We start from the raw sequence: 25,652 nt of genomic DNA, 5'->3' as shown, positions 1-25,652 counted from the left end.
GCAGGATTTCAGAGTTCAGCTTTTTCACTTGTTTTAAGCACAAATTTCAGTTTCTTTACCTCATTTCACAACAAAGTTCTTCCTCTTCACCTCTTTTCTGCTAATTTGAGCTTCTGCTCCACAGTGCACATTGTCCCTCTCATCATATCTTTGCTTGTGACCAGAACTCATTTGGCTCAGCGGGTAGGGCATCTGCCGTGAGACCCGGTGGCAGAGGTTTGAATCCTACCTGTGACAGTTGTGTGTCACTGCTCTCCAGTGTGTCATTACACATACAGCCATCTTCAGCAAGCACTTCTGCTTCTACACCTCTTTTCAGCTCATCTTTTTGCTTCTTTGCCTCTTTTCAGCAGAAATTCTTCTGATTCACCTCTTTTCTGCCAAATGTTTAGCTTTTTCACCTCTTATCAGCACAATTCTAAGCAGCTTCTGCTAATTTCACCACAATTGTCACTCTCTCCACCTGTTCTTTGTGTGAATGAGTTTGGTGCAGTGAGGCGAATCGCTGCCTTTAGACCAGAAGGGCCAGGTTCAAATCCTGCTCAGGGCAATGTTTTTTGTTTTGTTTTTCAACTTTTTCAGCTTTTTTCAGCAGACATCTTCAGCGTTAAGGCATCCACACAGCATTTTCGCAGGAAATGCAAATTTTTCTAGTTTATATTTTATTTTGTATCCATCAAGGGCTTCAGATGACCTGCAGAATCATCCTTTTCCCAGGATGGAGACAGTTACCTTTTCACACACTGTCCTTGGCTGAACAATGACACAGTCTTAATATACTTTATTTATGTTATTAAAATATTTTCGTGTGAATTATTTGCTTTATATTCATTTTATACATTGTGGGCATGGTCATCATGCCAACTGTGTTTCATTGATAATATCACTTTACAGGTTGTTATCCTTGCTATTATTAATTTCAAATACTCTAAAGATAATTTCTACTGTAATTTTCCCTTTGTTTATCTTTATTTCGTACTTTTTATATTTATATCTACTCAGTGGGGTCTGTTTTCAACCCTTTTAAACTAACTCAAACTACTTTGATCTCTAGTTTTCACTTAATAAGGGATTATTATGTTCTTCCTGATATGGGTGTTGCTGCACATGCGGCTGCAGGAATGAGTGATGGTTTACTAAAAGGATTGTGGACACTGCACAGTGTCTCGTCTTCTGGTTTTACTAAACTGGCAGTTGGATTCTGTTCTTCTGACTGTTTATATTTTGTTTTCTTAAATCTCTCTCTGTTTTTGTCCGGCGTCTGGACTTTTCTTTTCTCACCACTGCTCGTCAGCAGGAATGAGTTTTAATTTCACTTGCTTGATTACCCATCTTATTTATGTATTTACTTATTTTTGTTTAAGTAATATATACACAATACAGCTGCTATCACCTTCGCTGGTATTAGAGACGAGAGTGGTTGCTCACACGCCCTTCTACTTTCGGACTATTTCCAAAAGCGGTGTGAACTTTACGAGACGGAACTCGACCGTTCTCTCAACTCACCAGCACGTCAGTGAACAGCAGTAAAAGAAAAAACACAGGAGGAGCAGCTCAGTCTGTTATTGGACCGTGAAAATTCAGCTTGCTCCGTTAATTAAAACAATACACACACATACATTCACATTCACACTTATTCGCGCGATCGGAACCCTTATCATAAGGGGAGCTGCCAGTCTTTCTGTAGACGAGCTACTTATTCCCTAGACCCAGCTGGGGGAGCTACCCAGAGCTCCAAACCTAACCCACAGAAGTGGGGAGCTTCCAGTCGACGAGCTCCAAGCTACCAGCCGACGAGCTACTTTAAACCCACAGAGGTGGGGAGCTTCCAGTCGCGACGAGCTACTTTCGCTATTTTAAATTCCCTGAATTTAAAATACGTTTTTACGCAAGATTGTGTCAGTGTGTCTGTATCTACCTGGTCAGTGTCGCCGGGTCTGGTCCACCTCGATCGGGCCCCACCACCGTGGGTCGCTTTCTAGAACGTTGGCCAAGACTCGAATTTAACGCCCTTGGTCTTTGACCACACACCTAGTGTGTGGGCTGTCGACAGACGAACAACGTGGACTGGTCACGGAGATGGGACACGATGGAGGCGCTCCGGCTCCGAAGGACCAAGAAATGTTGGGGGAAAACTCTGTAAAAGACCCAGGAGAAATAAAGACACAATGAGACAAAGTTACTTTCTTTATCAAACGTGTACACGGGTGAGCTGCTAAGAACAACTCACCCCATGCACAGTGGCTTGGTAATTTTTATAGGCACAGAGCACAGAGACAGTGAGAACAGGATAACAAATAATAAACAGATAAAATAAAACAACTCCATATATGGTGCTAGTCTCGTCAGCAGAGAGCTAGGGAAGATAAAACAATCTAAAACAATATGTCCCAGAAACAAGATGTGTTTGCTGGGAAAGTCTAAAAAGATAATTCTAAACTAATCTAACCATAGGCAGAGGGCAGACAAAAGGCATCTTTGTACATTTAAAAGAAGGTAAAGAAACATAGAATCATTTTTCCTGTAACATCTTCTCACAGAAGAAAGAAATCCATTTAATTTGATGAATCTATTAGAACTTACACAGCACTTCCCTTCCCTGTCTGAACACATTGAACTTTCACTGTAGCTGTGCCCTAGCATCTTGTTCAGTTACACTGATCATTGACAACAATAAAGTCTACTATATATTAGTCATGAAGACAAGGATTAGTCATACAGTCTAATACCTTTGCCATTTAGCCTGTTTGATAGGGCCCTCCTCCATAATCTGTGTGCTGCACAAGTGAGCACTTGTTGGGAATGTTTCTGGCACTGCAGAAAGCATGCATTGTTGTTTCAGCACTTACAATGCCCTTGATTCCATATCTTGTGTTGTTTACAGTGTTTTTTGCAGAGATATTTGAAGGACATTTGCATGAGAAAACAGGACTTGTAAAGATTGTTTGTTGTTCAATAATATACTTAATAATTATTCTGCGGTTTAACAAGTGTTGCTGCGATATGCCAGCATAGCTAACTGTGATAAAAAACTCTATTATTATTTTAATAATACACATATTCTATTTTTGTGAGCCCGTGGTCTCGCACACAAACGTTCTTTTTTCTGCCTCTTGCAAGTGATTATTTCACCTGAGTGGCAGATGTTTGGTCTTGTTCACCTTTAGTTTACATTACCTTGAGGTGTAGTTGTTCTTTTTGCACAGTTATGGCTACAGTCTCATGGGCTTCTGCAACTGTTATTTTAACTTTAATCTGTTTGCCAAAAACGAAACAAAACACTCAATAAACAAACTAAAAGATAGCTTAGACAAGTAGCTTCTTGGAATTTCTTACAGATATTGTGATAATATCATTATCATTAACTATTCTAACTACATACAAAAAAAACCCCTTCACCCTGTGTGGTGTTTGTGATAGAGAAAAAGAGAAAATTCCTCGCATACGTAAAAAAAAAATCAAACAAACAATGAATCGAGTAATAAAAAGAAGCACTCTGAGACTGCAAACCTCTGCCAAGACAGCTCAGTTTGTGTGTTTTTAACTTTTAAAGGAACAATATTGTGTTTTTATTGTATTCTTTTTATTTTCTTTGTTCTTTTTAAACGTCCTTTAAGAAAAAATTAGTTAAGAGAAATTTGACAGATGTTTACTTTGTACATTTACATTACATTTTAGAGAAGTAGATAATGAATAATAGGTACTGATTTGTAAATAATGGGACATGAATAACTTATTATATAATAGGATACTACAATATATTTCTAACTAACTAGGAAGCTCATTGTCTTTGTCTCAATTCTCTCTTTAAATATAAAACACATTTCTGAGGTCAGCATAAAAGAAAGGCGGATGTGAAATTTAAAAGCCAAACTATAATGTGATATTTCGAATCCCCATACACCTGAGTTATTTCCTGATTGTTGCCGATACAAACAAAGGCAGCAGAATTTTAAGTACAACTTTAAAGATACAAGACATTTTATAAAAATTTGACCTTGTAGAAGAGGTCAGAGGTCCACAATAACTTAGAATCCCCATATATTATTCCCTATATGCCTATATGTTGTCAGCACTAAGTTTTAAATAGCTCTATATAGAATTTTCTTTTACTTTGATCTTCAGCTTAGTCTGCTGATCTCGAAGATGCAACAAATGTGACACAATTTGAAATCTTTACGGTGCTTTCTATATGTTGACATCACACAGCAATTATAAGAATCATAGCTTTTAAATTATAAGACTTTTTGTCAATTCTTAACCAATTAATCATTGAGTTTCCAGTTGCACTTCTAAACAGATAAAGCCTGCGTTATTCTCATCCCATGCAACGGCTCCCTCTGCTGTAAAAGAAAGCTCTGACAGGCTGTGAAAACAGACTCTTCCTGCTAACAGATAATAAAAAATATAATAATGTGCAAATAATATGCATATAATGTGACGAGGAAAAAAGAAACCTGAGCATTAGTGTCGGATCTAGAAAGCTTCTTCCTCCTAACACCTTGCTTACTTCACAGAAGCTGGTCATGGGGTCTGTGTGCAATTTAAGGAAGGGGTGCAATTTCTCCTCAAAACACTGACAAATCGTCTGCGAGGTTCACGACGTGCTCCTCAGTCGTGGCAGTGCGGCGTAAAGCTTTTCTCCTGGACACTCTGTGTTTCCCAGATCTCTGTGTCCATACAGGTCAAACCCAGGCTGTAGAAATCCTGCGGAAACTCCAGACTGCAGCAGCTGTTTCACCGCAACGACTGCTTTTTCACTCGGCGTCTCATCTGCAATGAAAACAAGAAGTAGCTTTATCATTATATGGAGAATAATGTGCAATATCCAATGTGTGTGTGTGCTTGTTGTATTAAAATTACCCTGCTTTTATGATCTTTTCCTATGATACAAGGTGCGGTTACTAAATAAAGATTAACGTTTGTATTGCACACACAGGCCCAGCCTCATCATTTTATGTCTACACCCTGAACAACATGCTCTTGTATATGATACACACAAAATAAGGAGTGCTTACTGTTGAAATTCCCCATGAAGGCAATTCCCAGTGAGTCACTGTTGTGGTCCTTGGCATGTGCGCCCATCACACCCCAGCCACGACCCTCGAACACAGTCCCATCTCCAGCAACAAGAAAACTAAACATTGAAGAAGTATAGGTAAGCTTTGATAACAAAACCAAACATTTGCACACAGTTCTTGTGCACTAACAGAGGAACTCACTTGTATCCAATATCATCAAACTTTCTGTCTTTCATGTGGTATCTCTGAATACTGACAAGGCTGGCTTTGCACTCAGCCAGGCCTTTGCAGCTTGGGTAGGCAGTGTGGTGGATAACAACTCTTCGGGCAGGTCCTTTCAGAGCCTTGGTTTGTTTGGCAGCGGCTGCTCCCCACTCTTGCCTTGAAACAATGCTCACTGAAACAGATTGAAATCAATCAAATTGATACTCAGCATTCATAAAAGAAAATCTAATTAGTAAACCAGAAACCATCCTTAGTGCAAAGCTGTCTGTTTCCATACCTTGTCGGTCCATGGCGTCCCACAAAGCAGACTAACTCGTGGCAAGTAGTGCAGCTCCTTTATCAAAGAGCCTGTTTCAAGGGGTGTGGTTTTGGGAAGTACACCTATTATGTACTTAATGAGCACGAGTTATTTTCCCACTAGTTTTACCAGCCGAGCAATAATTTACAGTTGCCCAACAAGATGTCTGGAATATACGTGCTTAAAAAAGAAGGAAGTACAACACAGTATTTCCTGAATGTTGCACAGCTAGAGAAAACCTCTGATTTTTCACACGCATAACTACTAACTAACATTACAAAATCAGTAGCACGGAGGAAAAAAGACAAGCCGTGTCATGATCTTCAAATTTAGGAGTAGTCTGAAAACTGAGAAAGTCCATGAAGTGTCACTGGTGCTTTAAGAAACTGACTTGACTCATCAAAAATTACTCCCGTTTACTTGTTAATGTAATGTATTAGATGCATTTCCCAGTTGGACTGAGAGCAGACCTGTAGCTACAGCTCGGGTCTGAAGTTTGTATCCACTCATTGCAAATTACCCTCTAAATCCAAAACTTGCCATGAATTTCAGGGGAATTTTGGGGATTTGAATGACTTCTTTGGACTGTTCTTTTTCCAGGGTGGAATGATTGTACAGCATTTATCTTTAATTACTTTAAAACAACAACAGAAACCTAGGATTTCTGTCAACAACAAGACTGTGGACAGAAATCATAGGTTTTCATCGCTACCAAAGATGAACACACTTGACACACACACACACACACACACATATATAACATAATGGGTAAAACCACATGGAGTTTGTAACCAAATAACAAGACGTGTAGATTACATTATCAAATTCTTATTAAAGTTGCCAACTGTACATTTATTTGGCTCATCTCTGCTGCGAATATGTTCAGCATTAAGCGAATGAGTCAGCTACAGTCTCAAGACATTTTGTGAATATTGGGGATGTGCACTGGTTACATGTGATTTGTGGTCTAAATTTTCAGCTGTTGTGACTCAAAGGAAAACACACAACCAGTCTTGTGTTTCATGGTTTTAACCCCCACTAATCATTAACAGTCTAGGCTGGAAACAGGAAGTGAATATCTATACCGACTTCTCTACTTGGAAGTCAGTTGGTTTGATTTGAAGGTGAACTTGTGTGCGAGTTGGCGAGGTTTCCCGGCCTATAGTTAAAAATATTTAGGAGCATTATCTGATCACTGATTCTTGCTATTCTCAAAAAACCCAGAAATACTGATTGAGTGACTCAGACCAAATCAGGAGTAATTCATTAAAAACAAACAAACAAACTCTAATAACTCTTTTATATTAACTGTTGTATCCTGGTTTTACATTTATGTGTTACTTAGTCTTGATATAACCTTAATTATGTAACGAAATAACTATTATTATACAAAAGATTCTCAAAATGTAGCCAGGGTGTCACTCAGAGATGGAGTGCATGAAGAGTTTCACAATTATTAAGACTCAAGAGATATTTGAAAACATGTTTTAATCTAACAATACACATTTGAAAATGACAAGCGCTAAAAAGCACAACAGCAAAACTGATGACATTATATTCACAACATGGTGACAGATATGAGTGTCCATACAACAATAACAGAGGGGTCAGCAATGCTGCTATTTTATAAAGCCAAATGCATTCACTGTAGACACAGACCCAGATTGATACTGTACGAGTGCTGACAGCAACAGCATAGAAGCAAGTGCTAGACCTCTTTATTATCAGAAGGCTTCACTCTGTCCACCGGTGTCCACAGTGAGGCGCCGTGCACACGTAGTACAGTCGCATAGCATCCTGTGTGGGGAAACACACAAAAATGTGTCAGTCAAAACAAACGATTTTAATAAATACCTCTCTCAAATATATATTCTGGATTAATAATGTGGTGCCTTCTGAAAAGCAGGGGCTAAGAAGAATGTATTAGCTTTGTATTTTTGACATGGGGAAAGATTTTTTTATATTTTATTTTTATATATATATATATCAGCTTGTGCAGATATAGAGAAAGCGCATAGGTTGCAATTACCTCAGCCTTCATACTGTGAGACTGGAAGAACACCGCCTCCTTGTGACCACATCTGAGAAGAGAAACGGTGAAAGAAAAACGTTATAAAAGTGTTACCACCATCAGAGCCACAACATCTCATTCCACAGTCCATTAAAGTTGAAATGGCTTGTGGAAACCTACAATGACCACCAACAGTTTATTTCAGGGCAGGCTGAACCTTTATCCAGATTTCCTCTGTCTACGGTGACCGTCTAAATAATTACTTGATATGTTGTTAGTGTGCCTCAAGGAGACATAAAGTAATTATAAAATGTAGACACACGAGAGCAGGGATGTGGTTAAATATAATGCTTTTACGCTGAGACCCCAGTGATGTAATCTACGCTCCATCCGTTTTGCATGACCATACGCTCAGTTAGTCTCACTGATTGATGACTATGTGCACCAATCAGTTTCAAGACATGCAGATTAAACAACGCTCTGCTGCTTAAATAAGGAAGTATGCTGTGTCAGTAATTATTGACTCTGCACTTATTTTTAGAATTACACATTTCACTTGCTACTTAAAAAGTGTATGGGTAACAATGCCGTTTTACAAATCATGATGCCTTTTAATAAATATTTTGCAGTAGAAGCACTTAGGAATTACAGACCTTTAAAAAAAACACAAACAACAACAAAACATAATTACTCCAAAATTGGATAAGCATTTTTGCAGCCAGGTGGTCAATTATACAGTCAGAACTAAAGTGGAAGATCATGAGATTATTATCATGAATGTAAATACAGAGGTTCCACAAAATGGTCTAAACGTCTGATTACACTCAAAAAGCAAAAAGCCAGATTCGATTTTGCCACACGCTCTAAAAGAGCCCACTCACATCAGGGAAAAAAATATCTGGACACATGAAACCAAAATGAATTTGTACCAGAATGACGGGAAGAGAAAAGTAGTAGCTCATGACCTGAAGTATATCACATTATTTGTCAAACATGGTGGAGGCAGTGTTATGGCATGGGCATGTAAAGCTGCTAGTGGAACTGGATCACTGCAATTTATTGATTAAGCAAACAAGGCTATAGTCTCTGCTCGGATTCAGCTGAATCCTGAAAAACTGATTGGACAGCACTTCACAACGGAAGAGGATAATGACCCAAAATACCCTTAAAAACATCAACAGGAGGTGAAGCATGGGCGCTGAGGGAGGTCAGTAGGTATGGTAAAACTTACTTAGGGCAGGGGTGGTCTTCTGTTCTTGGCAGTGTTGGGTCCTGAGATACATCAGCGATGATTTGTGTGAGTTCACTGGGAAAAAAATGAAAGCATGAGGTTTAGAGCTCATCGACTGACATGACCTATGAATGCAATCTAAAATTCTAGTACTGTGCGCACTACAAAAGGAAGCCCACATGCAAAAAATGCTAATGTTTTTTCCTAAAGATTAGCCATTCAGTAGTGGCGCAACGGATCAAAAATCTCACGGTTCGGATCGGATCACGGTTTTAAAGTCACGGATCGGATCAATTTTCGGATCAGCAAAAATAGAAAAAAAAGACAAAAATTCTACTCGCCGTTTACTTATTTAAGTATATTTTCCCTATTAAAAAACATTCAACTGAAGACTCATTCCACGCACTTATATAAAAACAAATTAAGGTGCAATATGGACATTATGGACCATGCTGGGCAGCCTCTGCATCCTCTGCACACAGCCATAAACAACCAGAGGAGTCTGTTCAGTAACAGGTTGCTTCTCCCAAAGTCAAGGACCAGCAGACTTAAAAAGTCCTTTGTCCCACACGCCAACAAACTGTTTAACTCCTCGCTGGAGGGGAAATGGGGACAGAGGAGGGGGGAACAAGTAGCTGTAGTGCCTTTTCACCGTGCAATAGTTTTTGTTAATATCCAACAGTGTAATAGACTCACAATACTTAAAATGTGCCGTTCCCTTGTATTCTAATTCCTATTTATCCCTTTTGTATTCTCTGTATTTATAAATGTGTATATATGGTATATTTCTGCTCACATTCTGCAACTTCTGTTGGTGCTGTGCTACTGGAAACTGAATTTCCCGGAGGAACCCATCCGAGGGATAAATAAAGTTTCATCTAATCTAATGTAATCTATAGGGCAGTACAAGGCTTTGTATCTACCACTCCGCTGTGATAACGAGCGGTCACGGTCACGTGACTTTCCGTTGCCCTGGAGCTCCACCCATTTGTAGTTTGAGCAACAGAAGATGCCTGGGACAGTTCAGCCATAACTTTAAACTTCTCCTGCTCATACATGCTTGGAACGATCTTGTCACTGAAGTGGACGCGCAACGAGATATCATAGCGTGGCTCAAGCACGTTCATCACAGTTTAAACCCCTTGTTTTGCACAACAGACGACGGCCTCCCGTCTGCAGCTAAAAACCCCATTAGCGTTAGTAATAGCTTTAGCCCGGTCGGACTGGGCAGCAAAGGGCTGCTTAAATGCCACAAACTCCTCTGCTCTGCTACTTGGACCGCTAGCCCTGGCCATAACTACCGCTTGACAGACTGACCATGCGCACCATACACATACTTTTTTTTTTCTTTTTCGAATCTTCGGATCACGTGCGTACCGAACCGTGGAGTGGGATTGGTTCGGATTTCGGATCAACCGTGATCCGTTGCACCACTACCATTCAGTATGTGTGAGTACACATAAAAACACTGCTTTGTACTGTCTGAAATTGTACACAGAAAATCTTTTGTACATATTTGGAGAAATCAATCAAATCTGTGTGGCTGAATGGGTCTACACAGCGCATTTAACCCTAGATGTCATAACAGTTTTGGTTGCATTCAGAAGTGCTGCAGTGATTGAATAGGAAGTTATCGCCCACTTTAATGTGTGACTCAGTCTGCAATGGAAAATGACGAATTATTCAAATTGAGGAAATAAAACATTTGCTAATTTATGTTGTATTGTGGTTACTTACTCAACCTCATGGGTGATTTTATTGACGTAGATACAGCTGTTGTCTGCCTCTTGTTGGTAGTCACAGTTCCTGCACTGTTTGAGATCAAGATATTTTTTTGTTAAAGAGCAGGACATTCAGTACAATAATTACAGACTTATTGTGGTACTCTTCTTGTATCACAACAATCTTCCTTTAAACTCTTCCATTACATATGGTTTTACAACGTTTTATACAATACATTACAATAAAATGTATGTCTTAAATCAGAGGTCGTTTGGAGTCGTTTATTATCGGGCCGCGAGAGTTGAGGCTCGGGTGTGAAATTTAGAGTTTTCAGGATTTTTATCGTTAACTTGGTTTCCCCAGATCTTTTCCCGTGTTGTAGTTGTGTGTCTTATTTTGAAAGCAATATTTACACGTTACCATAGCGAACAGAGAGCATTAAGGGGCAGAGAGGAGGACGTCACTCTCAATGTTGTTGGCCCATTTCAGGAGGACGCTGCTAATGAAGTTACACAATTACACAGTAAATCCTCATTTAATTATTATATTTACAAAATAACCCAGCTTTTGTGTCATTTTATTTGTTGTATTTATCCGCAACACCTTAAAGGCCGATCTGTGAAAATATTGTCTGATATTAAACCGGTCCGTGGTGCAGAAAAGGTTGGTGACCGCTGTCTTAAATAACTATTTGTCAGTCCGGAGTTTCTCTGTCCACTTAGGTTAGTATTTATCATCTATGTAACCACTTGGGGTACCTTAAGGTTCTGTATTAGGTCCCATTTCATTATATATTTCTCTTTTTGGAACCCATTTTTAAAAAGTACAGCATCGACTTTCATTGCTTTGCAGATAATTAGCTTGTATTCAGGCTCTGGTAGTACTGTCTAAGTGATGTTCAATCATAGATGGAGATAAACTTGTCAAAAAACAAAAACGAACCAGAATTAATTAATTTTTTTTTTTGGGCATCCCAATCATTAAGATGGAAAGGAGAGCTCCATCAGTCTTTGAGCTTTTTACTATCACCTGGTTGCAAGGAATCTTGGTGTGATATTTGACTGTGCTTTTAGATCTGCTGTTAAGACAAGCCTTTTTCAATGAGGGCTCCTTGGTAAGGTGAAGGCGTACCTCCCTCCACATGACGTTGTTTTTTTGTTTTGTTTTGTTTCAACCCAATTATATTTACTGTTTCCCAGTGCTGAACAATACCTGGCACCCACTCCATGACATGGCCAGTAACAGGAGAATGTTTAGTTAGAGACTGAGATTACCCAAATGCACCACTGAACAACAGAGGAAATTAGGGGTGGGTTTTGATAATCGATTTATCGATTAAAATCGATTCTAGCTTGGATAACGTGATATCGATTCATTAAAATCCTGAACCGATTTTTTTAATATTAATTTATTTTGCCCGAAACACCAGAATCTCAGGTTAAACCTCACTAAATTTCAACAACCACCAAACAGCTAAAACAGTAACTGAGAGCAGGAACACGGATTCTGCACAAAGATGTAAACACAAAGCGCGGACCCGCCGACGGATCAGAATCAGTGAGATGTCGCCTTTCTCACCCGACGGCACGGACACGAGCTGAAAGCCGACAGCTCGCTGATTCTGATGTTTCGGCGGGTCCGCGCTTTGTGTTTACGCCCTTTTTGCGCTGATTCTAAAGCTGTTAGTTTTATCTCTCTCCAAACAATATTGACTGAACCAGCAGCAAAGGAAGATCCAAACTACGCTTCACAAAAACATCGTCATGAATTCCCTCTGACTTTTGCCGTTTTTGCTTCCACCACACTTCATGCACAGCTCTCTCTCTCTCGCTTTCTCTCCGTACTTCAAGAACAGTTTCCCGTCTAAAAATCTGTTTTCTGCGTTATTCGCTTGCTTGCTACGCACAAGTCTACCGTTGTTTACAGCGCTGTCGGCCACTGTTTTTTTCCCTTTTACTTACTTCCGAAAAGAAAACCTAATTTCTGCTGTTCAATAGGCTTCTGAACAAATGTAAACTTTTTAAAATTATGCAAAATGCAAAACGTTTAGCTGTGTCTGTAATAAAACCGCTGTAACTTCAGAGGTAATGTTCATAAGTTGATTAATGGTTTTCTTTCGTTTTTGATCTACTGCAGAATATTTTTATAAAATCCCAGGCCAGGAAAATCACCCTCATGTTTTTCTGTGTTTTATCCTCAGTTACTTTGACACAAAGGCATCTGCTGTGATGCTCACACCTTTGATAAAGTCTTGCGAGTGTCAGTTTCCTTTTTATAGATACAAAAATATGTAAATGTACTGATCTGAATTATAATATTTCTGACTGTCTGAGGCAAAATTTCCCAGATTTAAATTGAATCGAATCAAATGGAATCGAATTGGGACCTTGTGAATCGGAATCGAATCGATTCTAGAAATCAGTGATGATACCCAGTCCTAGAGGAAATCACTCCTGCCTGTACAACTCCTCCAACTAATGTACAGTACACCGTGCAATAGTTACATCCTCTACAGTGAAAATAATAAAGTTTTACAGCTGTTTTGCAGCATTTAAAAATTCGGTAATTCTGTATTCTGTAATATTCTGGATTTTTATAATTAAGCTATTTGTATATATTAGAGCTATTTCTTATATTTTGTAATATATCAAATTATTTAATTTAGTTTAGTCTCACATAAAACACCAGCAACTGCAACAATAATATGCAATAATCAGCCCAGCATTATCACAACCTTTAGAAAAAAAATCCCAACACCAAGATCGTAGACATCAGTTTTCAAGTAGATCAAACAGGGTTCCAAAGTTTTACAAAGCATTGGACTTTTGAACGTGATATGAACATAAGATGTTCTGTTTTCAGCCTCGATGTATTTTTCACTTCTAATCATACACTAGACCAGTACGTCTGCAGCTTATGACAACACCAAACACAATGAGTTAGGGTACTAATTTCTGCCTTGCATTTCAAGCAAAAGACTGGGGTTGAAACTATGTCCATGGTTGAGATTATTCTGTGTAAAATCTGTAATTGCATTGGTTTGGGATGATTACAAACAAACTGATAAAGCATATTTTCATACATCTTTCCACTCACTACTATTGACCATGACAGAAAGGTTCCTTTCCCTTTCATCTCTAAGTGAGTGATGCTTGTTAACCTTGTCCCAAAATCAAAGGATTCAGCTATTCAGTTCTTATATATATACACACACACACACACACACACACACACACACACACACACACATATTCATTGTATAGCGTCTACAGCACTTTGGTCAACTAGTTTTTAATGTGCTATAAACTCTGATTGTATTCACCGATTGTAACATAAGGGGTGTAAAATAAGCAAACTAAGAAAAATTAAAACTAAAGCTGTAATTTTAACCATTCGTTTTATAATCCGGACTGTTAGAAGAGTGTTGCTGTATCGTGGATTAGCTAACTTAAAAGAAAGTAGCACTAATACTTATTGGTTAACACACACGTGAGGAGCACAAACTTACGGCATACAGCAGGATGCGGTTCTCCTTGTCTTCTTTAGGATACAACATGTTGTTACTGGAAGACAAAGCCAAGTGGTTAATGGGTTTTCATTTCAATTATGCGTACGTATTCCTTCAGTTCATACAATATTATGTTAATGTGCGTCTAGCTTATCTTAGCTAGCCGGCTACGTCAACGTATACGTCCTCTAAAACAGACAAACGCTCACCATTCTTGACAAAACCGTATGCCAACAAATCCCGGCTCGTACGTCCCACCGTCTAAATCCATCAGAGAAACGATTTATTGTGGACAAAAGTAATGAACTCAATTAATTTCAAATGTTGTTAATGTCTACCGCCTCACTCCTCAAGTTTAAAAACAGACCATATGCGCATGCGTAAACGATTTTGGCTCTGCCTTTTTTTCCAAATAGCGCCTACAAATGGCTGGAGGACAGAATAGGCACTGATACACATTTGCAGACCTGTTGTATTAGTCAAAAGATGCACAGAAGTGAAGCAATGCATGTACAAGCGAAGGGTTTAAATTGCTTACTTAATTTTGCATGTGTCTAGGTTAGATGAGTGAACCCAGTAGACTTATTTTAAAAACATCACACATTTTCACTTCTTCTGGTTATTGTTGCATTACCGTAGTGTATTTACCTTACAATATAAAGCACCTCGGGGTGAATGTTGTTGTGATTTGGTGCTGCAGTATATAAAGAAAGTTGAACTGAACTAAAAAAAGAAAAAAAAGAATTGCTCTAAGGTTTTTGTTTTGTTTTGTGCAAGTGTGTGTTGTCACCAAGCAATTCCACCCTCTCCTCCAAATTTGGTAACTAGTGTCTAAGAAACAAAGCAAAGCAATGACAAAAAGTTGACGACAATGATGCTAGACTCGAAGTTTTTAAATAGCAACCCACAAATTGAGTGCGTAAACTCATAGTCACTACATCTATCTCTTTAAACAGCCTGTGGTAAGAACAGCTTTCACACAGACCAGTCATCATAAAAACACAGAAAACCCAAACTCCATATTGTTCATAACCAATCCTATTCAAACCTTCAAGATTCATGTTGCATTGGCTTAAATGACTGGTCTTCATGTTATTTTGGTCCTCATCTGTGTGGTACTAGCTCCGTGTAATATACAGACAAACCCAGTCAAAATCTAATTGACATTTTGACACTAATGTCACTAATCCGAATTAACCTTGGTTAAGTCAGTCATTATCGTCAGGCACACAGATGGCCCTGATATTGTGCGCAGCCAATTAGCACTGCCATGTCTTGTTGGACACTTGAAGAAAACAGAGCTATTATTACAATGTTATTAACCCATTATTGCCTCGTGTAACATATTTGATACATACAGTTTTTTAAAAAGTTTTTAAATGTGTTTTTTAGACTTTTACATAATCAGTGTAACCTTTTCCCCCTGTAAGCACAGATAAATTGCATAATACATTTTAAGCTATAAATTGCTTAAAAAATGCCGGACGTAGCAAATAGGACTTTTAAATTGTCAGAAGATTCAATAAATGTTCCATTTAAAAAAATATAGTTGTGCAAATATAAAACACATAAAACGTTTAGACATTTTATTTTGCACAACCTAATCAAATTATTTTAATATCTGTGTGCATTTTGTTGCAAGCATAGCAATGAGACCCTAATTCAAATTGACAGCAGACTTGGAAATTATAAAGTACTGTATCTTTTTTTTTAAGGCTCGGAAAGAGAACTGATTTACATTTAAGCAAAGCAAGCAAGCAAGCAAACGCTCCTATGCTATGAGTTTGAGACCATTATATTAAAGATGTCCCTTCACTTTGACATACAGAGCCAAAGAAAAAGAAAGAAAAGTGAGTGTTTAGAGCAGTCTTAAGCTTAAGTTTTGGCTCGTGTATGTTTGCCAAGTGCTGACTTCATTAGCTGTAACCAGCTTGGCCATGTTCAATATGAGCACCCACCACTGTAACAGACATATGATATAAAATAAAGAAAAGCATGGTGTGTCCATTTTTAAAACAAATGAATCGGAGATGGTATAACTGACACTCGAGTTAATAGGGTAAGCACTGTCCTGCTTACGGAGGAGTCTCAGCTGTTACATCACGGGTGGAGTTCCCTGATTTCTTAAACTAAAAATTCATCCAGGTTCTAGAGAAGAGGGATGCCTTTCATGTTGCGCAGGCTCCTTTCCTTCCTCGTCCCATATCTATCCTATTGACTTAGGCTGCAAAGGGGATTAAACACTAATGTTACTAGTGTGCTGCCTGTTTTGCAATACTTGCTGCCTGTTATATATATATATACACTGTATCCCCTTTCCACCCCCGAGCCCTTGATCCCTGGGCTAATTCCATGAATCGTCCAAATCTAAATCCACTGATGGAGCAACGACACACACAGAGTCATGATGGGGAAACAGACAGAATGGGAGGGATAGAAAGGATTTCGTAATAAAACATGCAAATGCATGTCCGTCTCATGTGCAGTTGTGGCCATGGCAAGTTGATTTAAACATCCGCCAACAGCACGACCACAGGCCATCTGTGTGCCCTTTGTATGTTTCTGTCCAGATGCACCAGCGACCCAGTGTGCCAACTCATCAGAGGGGACTGTCAAGCCTGCCTGACGTCACCCATGCAGCCTCCGTAATCAAAAGAGACGTTAATCCTGCTCCTCTCCAAAGCCTGGGAGCGGGGTGGGACAGGGAGGGATAATGACAGAGACACGAGGAAGGAAGTCGGATACGGGAGACGGCGGAGAGCGTGTACGCTTTGGACAAGCGAACTCAGCACTGAAGTGAGACACGGGTGCTCTCCTGCCTGAATAGTCGAGCCACCTCCTTCACCATCTGCTAAACACCTGAGATCCCTGAGAGTTTGGAGCCCTCCCCATCCAGGTTTCGCCCTGGAGGCTGAAAACCTCATTGAGGGTCCTGCAGGGGGGGACTGCTGTGGGAGTTGTTCACCTCCCCCTGCAACCCCTCTCGTATCACCAGCGGATGAGCCGAGCTTCACCACTGTGACACTGTGCCAAGATGGAGAGGACATATGCCTGACAGCAACTGATGGGTAAGAGGTGATGAACCTTGTGGTCGTGTGACTGTGTGCACTTTAATTCTTGGATAACAATTAAATTGAAAACTGCTGCAAGTCCCCCTCAGGTTCCACTTTAAGATCTTATCGTCACTGTGCATCTTCTGAAAGTAACTCAGCAGAAGTGTCAGGAAGATACAGTCATGTACAGTCAAGCAGCAGATTGTGCCATTATCAGAAATAAGACCCACGCTGTGGAAACATATAACTCTTGATGACAAACTCATTCCACCCTTAGGTCACCTCAGCAACTTTTTCTGAAGCTTTTTGGTCCTTGTGGGCAGCTGTGATAGCAGATGGATCCATGAACCCTGTGAACTTTAAAAACTTCCTCCAAGTCACAAATATGGAAACAGTCGTAACACATGGTCCACTGACCATTAATAACTAGCTTTACACAATAGTGTTTCTGGAGGTTAAACAATAAACCCAGATTAACATAGACAAAAATTGTGACAAAGTATTCGACATCTTTAAAAATATGAATTAGACTGAAACAAAACTGAAACTATTTTGTGAACTCGGGAAAACTAACAAAAATAAAATAAAAATGTTTCAAGTTCTGTTTTTATTGTTTTTCCTAAATGTTGCCTCTGAGATATTCCCACCATACAATAATAATTAGAAAAGCTAAAACCGACAATGAAACTAACAAATAATACACTTAAAATAAACAAGTTCAAAGAATATAAACTAAACTGAAAGAAGAAAATCCCCTCTGGAAACAAAATACAACAAAACTGATCCACAAAAACAAAAAGTCAAAATAAAAATAAAAAATTAATTAGAAATGACAAAACTAGATATTGGCCTGACCTATAAAAGGTTTAACTGGCATATATTGTACATGTTGGAGATTTCACAGGATCCAGTCTTATTTATTGTATGTTTGTAAAAAGTGAAAACGCTTTTCTCCTTTTTTTTTCTTACTTTTTGCGTGTTTTGAATGTTTTTGTGGTCTTGAAAGGTCAAGAGCAAACAGAGGCCATGAGCCATTTCATACCTCCCATCTCACATTTTCAACTACAGAAACATCTAAGTGTAGTGATGCTGGGGAAGTATAAAAAATAGCAACAATAAAATAGGAACGTTTTAAAGTTTGCTGCAATCTTTCCTCATGTTTTCATCAGTACGTTTTCATTTATTGCACAACCGCAGCACCTTATAGTGTAACTGCTGTGGCCAGATTGTGAACCAGTTATGTGGCCTCTGACCTGAAAAAAAAGTAAATGTGTGAAGTTAGAAAAATGAAACATCTACAGGAAAATGTGAGAGAAACAGGAAATGAGATAAAACTTTATCGTTTTAATGATCAAACGTTTTGCGATGGTGCGGCTCTTTAGCGCCTGTAGCTTCCTCTTTCTGGTGACACAAATCTTCACCTTTAGGTGTAAACTTCAGGCTTGGTTTAACACTAACACTTGAGTAATATTAGATGCATATTTTAAAACTAATCATCTGGCCTGTGCGCATAAAAGAAGCCTAAATGTCTGCTAGTGATAAAGCATACTTTTGCATTAACAGCCAAATGCAGCGCACAAGGCACACAAAGCCCGATTGTTGACCGTGCTAAAACGTGCAGGTGTTTAGAGCGAGTGTACATGAGAGGGATTACATGGGGGTTAGGCTCATTAATCATAATAGTTTCCAACCCCAGGTGGCACACAAACAGCTTAGTGCAGCACAATTGTCAACAGCACAATATCAGAAATTGAATTGTAGGGCCGCGCACATTCACAAGTGGGTCAAAAAAAAAAGATAGAGTACTCCCAAAGCTGATCCTATTTGGGGAAGAACACGATGTCCTCATTTTGCAAGTTGTGCAAACTGGCTTAGCGTTTCTTCAGTTGCATGTAGTCACGCAATATGTAACTTTGAGCATGTCAATAGGAAAATCACAAATCGACTGAAGTCAGCTATTAAAAAATGATTCAATGAGAGAGAGAGAGAGGGAGGAAGAGGGAAACAAGCTGATGGAAGTCTCAGGCTACACACGAAAATAAAAGAAAACAAATTATTTTTGGATTTCAAATATTTTTTACATATTCTCAGACCATCCTTAATGCTCTTGATCCAAAGCACTGATCCTCATGCATTTTAATTTTGGCTGGAAATGCCTTTGAAAGCTTCCGAGCAGACATTTGCATTAGCTTGTTTATGCTCTCTTTTGTGCTTTGACTTGATGCAAGAGTGAAGAACTGGGGTCTGAGTGCTGCATATCTCAGGAAGAGGTTAAAAGGTCCCGTTCATCTTCTCGGCTTCTATGTAAAAATAATTAGATTTGCCTCTTTAGTTTGATGAGACATGTGACTGCAAATTCCAAAAAGTAGATTAGATCTGTCTTTCAGTGGAAATTTCATTAAACACAAAGCGAGACTGAGCAGACTGTGTCATTACACCAGGCAACAAACCGTGACTGGTACTTATGGAGAGAGGACACACGCTGAGACATACTGAGAAATAGAGACAAGGAAGCAAGGAAGAGGGATAAAAAGAGGATTCAGATGGATCCTCAGCCCTTCTTAATCCCTTTCGTCTGCTTTTCTAGACAACGTAAACAGACTAAAGTTGGCTATGGACACAGACTTATCCATGTAACTGAAACAAATGGCTTCATCAAAGCTGCTGGCGGCTAGACGTCTGATGACGGTCATGTAAACATATTTTTTTATGTAACAAAAACTTTACTGATAACTGAGGCAGATTGGGGGGTGTGAGGGACGCAAGCCAAAACAGGATGCTTGGCTTCCTGTCAGAAAATAAAATATGATCGCCAAACTACATAATCCATTTTTGTATCAAACCCCATTTGAGGTCTGCACTAATCTAGAGAGTGCTTGCATGTATTAGGAGATGCACATATTTGTGCATGGTCGGACCAGCTTTAGCCAGCATGATGTAGGGCAGGAAATCTCTGACGAATGAAAAGCCGGGCATGTTGGATAATGTGATCCTAGTGTAATTCAGCAATGACACAAGCGGCAATGATGCTGTTTCATGGAAAACCAAACGACACAATTTGTAGTTCGATTGGCACGCAGCAGTGGGGGCTGCACAGCTGTGTCAGCAGCATCATGAATTTCCTTTGAGCACTTTACATTAAGCTGACATTTAGATTGCACTTCAATCGGGGTTCTGGACTCTTCTAAAGTAAACATGCACAAACTCATGTGCTTTTGCAGTATTAGAAAGAATTTTTTAGTCCGTGCTAAATGTGGTGCATGCTTTTTTTTTTTTTTTTTTTTTTTAAATTCCTCTTGTAGGATTGATATAAATTTGTTTCACCTGCAGAGGTATGGAGGAGATGAGTGGTCAGAATCCAGAATGTGAAGACATGCAGAGTAAAGACCAAAGACTGCCAATCCAGGTAACATAATACCCTAGAATCATACTGCGACAGATCTCTGTCAAATATTTTTAGCATAGCAGCTAAGTCTGATTGAGTTATAGTTGTGTGGATGCCTGAAAAGGCATCCACACAACTATAACATTAGCAGAAAATTAGCAGAAAATTAGCAGAAAATTAGCAGAAAATTCTGCTCTTTCTGCTAATGTCGGCTTTTGGTGCTCATAACTTCTATACTTTTTGAGATATTGAATGTTTTTTGCAATATTTTTTGCCCATTTCTGCCATATTATCAGTGGCCTCACTGGTTTTCCTTGCCGGGTTGACCTGTGTTTTAGCTCAGTGAGATGAGCATCCGTTCTCAGACTGGGAGGCCCCGGTTCAAATCCCGCTTATGGCAACATTTCTTTCAGTTAACAGTTAAACTTTTTTAACTCTTTTCAACACCAATTTCAGCTTTTTCAGCCCTTTTCAGTAGAATTTTCAGTTTTTTCACCACTTTTCAGCACAAATAGCAGCTTTTTCAGCTTTTTTCAGCAAAAACCTCTTTTCAGCAGAATTCTGCTCATTTACCTCTTTTCAGCAGAAATTCTGCTGACTGAACTCTTTTCAGCAGAATTTTCAGAATTTTCACCTCTTTTCTGCCCAAATTCTGCTTATTCACCTGTTCTGCAAAAATTTCAGCCTTTTCACCTCTTATTAGCACAAATCTCAGCTGTTTTCAGAAAAAAACTATTTTCAGCAGAAATTCTGCTGATTCACCTCTTTTCTGCAAAATGTTTAGCCTTTTCACCTCTTATCAGCACAATTCTCAGCAGCTTCTGCTCATTTCAGCACAATTCACAGTCTCTCCACCTCTTCTTTGTGAGAATGAGTATGGCTCAGTGAGATGGGTAGCCGCCTTGAGACCAGAAGGGCCAGGTTTGAATCCTGCTCAGGGCAACGCTTTTCTTCAGCGTTAAGGCATCCACACAGTATTTTCGCAGGAAATGCAAATTTTTCTAGTTGTGATTGGAGTTCTGTGTTACAGTTGATACTTTAAAATGTCTTGAAATGCTTAGCTGAAGAGACTCAAATGCAGACACAAACAAGGATTAAAAACCCGAATAATAGTAAGTACACAAAATCCAAGGCCCCGATATTGCGCAGGTGTGTGTGTGCATGTGTGTGTGATTCTGGGATAGATAAGGAAAAACATAAAACAATTTGTAGAATTCCTAATTAAGTTTATTTACAGGCTTCTACAGAGTTTTAATTCAATATACTGCTCATGACACAATCAACTTCTTCCCCCAGATCTTTCCTGACCCTGTTGAGGTTGTCCTGGACCCCGAGACCTCTCTGAACTGTCTGGGCCACGAGCACGAGAAGGAACGTCTACCCTCTATTGTTGTGGAACCAACTGAGGTGAGCGAGGTGGAGAGTGGAGAGCTGCGTTGGCCTCCAGAGAACATGGACATGGAGGAAGATGAGGAGGACCTGTTCTTGGAGCAGTGCATCCCCCCGGCCAACATTGCAGATTGGGGAGAAGAGGAGGAGGAAGAGGAGACATCGGTTATACTGAATCAGCAGCAAGGCTTGACACTCATTGGTGAGTTGCACATAAGGTAGTCGCATATATTCAAATGCTGTTTTATTACAAATTGGGAAAAAAAGAAAACATATGCATGTGAAACCATAAACATGAAATTTTGTTTGCTGCCCCTATACTCACTGTGGTACCGCTTATTTTTAATCACTTTAGTTTTTATTAATTCCTATATAGAAATTAAGCTTACGGGATCAGTTTATTAGGCAGTCAGGTGACAGAAAGTTTTGATAAGTTTTAGATACATTGGTAAACAAAAGGTTTCTCATTTCTCAAGTCAATGTCTGTATTTTGTATGACAGTATAATTTCCTTTTTATAGCAGTTTTTGAGATAAACATCACAAAGTGCTTCACAACGAAATACCAGACACACAGTCATTATTCAAACAAGACCATCCTGTGTAAAGTGTAAAAGTGGATGTACTAGCTGGAGCTACAACCAAAGGTACTAGTACCATTTCTAACTTTCAGTTGGATTGGCAACCCACAAAGTCATCCATCTCATCCTTTTCCTGTTGCATTTTTGAGAGCTCAGCATTAGAGCTCTCCAAATCAGGAAGTAAAGCCTGATGATTCAGACGGAAAAACCACCACCCCTCTGCCACTAACATACTCAAAGATGTAACCTAACATGTAGGTACAAAATGGTATTAGTATTAAACTATTTCTGTCAGGGAGTGCATACACAAAAATCCAAACAAGGTGGATTTGCCTGGCAAACAAAATCGTCAACATTATTGTGGTGACTTGCTGCTGTGGTTTACTTCACAGCCTGTGGGACATTACTATTAGGAAACATGGAGAAGAGTAGAGGTTTCTGCTACATCTAATTGATGCAGAGTTACAGACGGAGGTAAAGTTATGGAGAATTGTCCCATAAAACATAAAACAATCAACTGTTTAAACGGTTTAAACTTTGGACACAAGATTAAGGACTGGGGAAAGCTTCTGAATGACTGAAAAAGACAAAGGAGAGAAGGTTTTTAAATACAGAATACAGACTACAAGGTGTGTGAGTCTTTGCCAATGTCGAAGCTGTTAATGAAATGCAGTAGTATGTATTATATAGTTAATGTAAAGGATTAATAAGTCAATGCTTGTTTATTTGGAATATAATTTGAAATGTTTTAATATGTTTTGCCTTACTTTTCGGCTACTCAGGAGACATCTAAGCTAATGATAAGGTATGCGCAGTACCCACTGCAGTGCAGTACCTGAAGGTATTACAGATACTGCACTGCAGTGGTTTGAATCATATAACACACACCAATTAGTTAAACTGCAGGAATGCCTTAAATATATAAGAACCTGGATGACCTCTAACTTTCTGCTTCTAAATTCAGATAAAACTGAGGTTATTGTACTTGTACAAAGTCCTAGGAATATGGTATTTAACCAGATACTTACTCTGGATGGCATTACCTTGACTTCCTGTGACACTGTGAGGAATATTTCAGTCTTTTTTGACCAGGATATGTCCTTTCTCACTCACTATGTGTTAATATGTGCATTGAATCACTACTTGTTATTAATCTCCCACTCGCTTCCACAGCATGTGTTTTGTCCTGTCTTCCTCCCCTCATCCCAACTGGTCACGGCCGATGGCCGCCCCTCCCCGAGCCTGGTTCTGCTGGAGGTTTCTTCCTGTTAAAAGAGTTTTTCCTTCCCACTGTCGCCAAAGTGCTTGCTCTTAAGGGGTCATATGATTGTTGGGTTTCTATCTGTATGTGCTGTTGTAGGGTCTACCTTGAGGCGACTGTTGTTGTGATTTGGCGCTGTATAAATAAAATTGAATTGAACTGAATTAAGAAGCGCTTGTTGCTGGTTTTTATTTTGGAAAATACGCATTCATTAAATTTATAAAAAGAAAGAGTAGGAAAAAACGTTTCATCATGTTTAAGGCACCAGAGCGGTATGAAAAAATAACTTGTTCGGTGAAAGTATTCTACACTGAAATTTAATTTTCAAACTCACCCTATTTTTTCTGCAGACCTTCAGTCGGATGCATTCAGAGATGACACTCCTACACTTCCACCCAGCAGTGCTCCAGCCTTCAACTGAGCTTACCTCTGAGGACTCACCGTCTGTGAGAAACCAGCGAGGAAGCATCGCAATATGTACTTATGACAGCAACTATGACAAAATTAAACAAATACTGTACTGATAATGTGTTTTACACGGTAACAACTCCATGCCAGCTGGGACTTTAATGTTCGTCTTTATACCAATGCGCACAATAAGAGGTGAACTATGACAAGACTGCGTGTGCAACGGGAAGCAAACCCACGTTCTTCCAAAGTCAGCAATTTTTAGAATTTCTAGAGAACATTTTGCTGACTCTGTGTTTGATCTTCTTTGTTATTTCCTGATTTTGTTAAAAACAGGAAATCCTGCCACTCAATTTTCCTCACATGTATTTATGTTTATGCAAATGTGTTTCTCTGTCTCTTTAATTCATTTTTCTGTCCCACAGTCAGTCTTCTTGAGGATATTTACCTAGTCATATCTTTAGTATGTAGTATGTGTTACAGTACTGTAAACTGAGTTGGCTGTTCTCTGGACACACATGCAGTTCTGCTCTGATATGTCTTGAATGTTTGGAGAATCACATTTTTAAAAACCTACTTTGCGTTAAAATTCAGGCATGATATTGTTCGATTTAAACTCGTCTATGAGGCAGCTACATCATGGGAGTGACAGATGCTCACTGCTGTTGTGTAATATCAGCATTTTCAACAAGGTTGCAGAAATGTGATGCATGGTGATCAACACAAAGGGAGCTCTACTTGTTTTCTATTACCACAGCTGAAACTCTAGTTCTTTTACTGTACTATAGGTTGTGAGTAGGCTAATTTGTGAATAATATGTATATATGATAAAGATGATGTGTTACTGTAAAATTATTGTTTCAAGTTTGACAATAAAGTCTTTTGTCCCGTTGAAACAGGAAATCATTTTTGAGTGTTTTTGCAAAATGATTAATTACTGCAGAAAATAAAAAGGCCTTCGCACAGTTGAACAGTTCAGTGTTATTGGCACTACAATACACCAATGCAAAACTAAATACACTGACTGAGGAAGCCATTCTGGACCAGGCTGTGACTCATTACAGCTGGAGGTCCTGGGAGTACAGCCACTGTGGCCTCCTTAGCACCATGGCCTGATACACAATGATACACAACCTCCTGCCACATAATCCAAAAAAAATAACAATTAAATACTAAATTATTTTATAACATTGCTTAATCCATTATCAAAAGACAGGTGTTAGGTAAAAGTAGGAAACATATCTAGCTATCTGAAACCACATACAATGAAATCATGCTGTAAACATCTCAAAAACTTTATTTGCTCCTTTATAGCACATTGACTAAATCCCCCTAATGACTATAACACTAGGCTTAAAGGTCTAAAAAAAACCCCCCGACCATTTGCAATTGGGAGTACAACTGAGATTTATATTTTAAAACTCTAACACTTTTAATTTCCTAGAATTTCACGTGTGGCAAGGCTACAGTACCAGCATGCTGTGTTGTGTGATTAGACGTCACAGGGCTACTCCATGACATTTAGTATTCATACTTTAAACACGATTATTAAGACTTTTAT

At 39.0% G+C, this 25,652-nt stretch overlaps 3 protein-coding genes across 4 annotated transcripts; 1 reads left to right on the top strand and 2 right to left on the bottom strand.

The window, feature by feature from the left end:
* Nucleotides 1-731: 731 nt before the first annotated feature.
* On the bottom strand, nt 732-6,885 carry pglyrp5 (peptidoglycan recognition protein 5). Of its 2 annotated transcripts, XR_013972415.1 has the most exons (4): nt 5,223-6,885; nt 5,019-5,137; nt 4,511-4,773; nt 732-2,137 (listed from the first exon to the last, which is right to left on the bottom strand). XR_013972415.1 is itself a non-coding variant. In XM_080888769.1 (3 exons), exons 1-3 carry the CDS (start codon nt 5,255-5,257, stop codon nt 4,598-4,600), a joined length of 330 nt encoding a protein of 109 aa, XP_080744895.1. In that variant the 5' UTR covers nt 5,258-6,885; the 3' UTR covers nt 732-4,597. The 2 variants fall into 2 exon arrangements, 1 of the variants encoding a protein (XP_080744895.1); XM_080888769.1 differs by having other exon boundaries at nt 732-4,773.
* A 130-nt stretch (nt 6,886-7,015) lies between these two features.
* On the bottom strand, nt 7,016-14,396 carry polr2i (RNA polymerase II subunit I). Its single transcript, XM_080888768.1, has 6 exons — nt 14,226-14,396; nt 14,017-14,071; nt 10,524-10,597; nt 8,787-8,861; nt 7,574-7,625; nt 7,016-7,341 (listed from the first exon to the last, which is right to left on the bottom strand). The coding sequence occupies exons 1-6, from the start codon at nt 14,285-14,287 to the stop codon at nt 7,279-7,281; spliced, it is 381 nt and encodes a 126-aa protein (XP_080744894.1). The 5' UTR covers nt 14,288-14,396; the 3' UTR covers nt 7,016-7,278.
* A 2,164-nt stretch (nt 14,397-16,560) lies between these two features.
* Nucleotides 16,561-24,427, top strand: lbhl (LBH regulator of WNT signaling pathway, like). Its single transcript, XM_080889341.1, has 4 exons — nt 16,561-17,084; nt 20,400-20,475; nt 21,751-22,045; nt 24,034-24,427. The coding sequence occupies exons 2-4, from the start codon at nt 20,404-20,406 to the stop codon at nt 24,102-24,104; spliced, it is 438 nt and encodes a 145-aa protein (XP_080745467.1). The 5' UTR covers nt 16,561-17,084; nt 20,400-20,403; the 3' UTR covers nt 24,105-24,427.
* The last annotated feature ends 1,225 nt before the right edge of the window (nt 24,428-25,652 follow it).

The sequence above is a fragment of the Rhamphochromis sp. 'chilingali' genome (assembly GCF_963969265.1).
Source record: "Rhamphochromis sp. 'chilingali' genome assembly, chromosome: 8".
Classification (NCBI taxonomy): domain Eukaryota; kingdom Metazoa; phylum Chordata; class Actinopteri; order Cichliformes; family Cichlidae; genus Rhamphochromis; species Rhamphochromis sp. 'chilingali'.
This window is presented reverse-complemented; position numbering and strand designations above follow the sequence as displayed.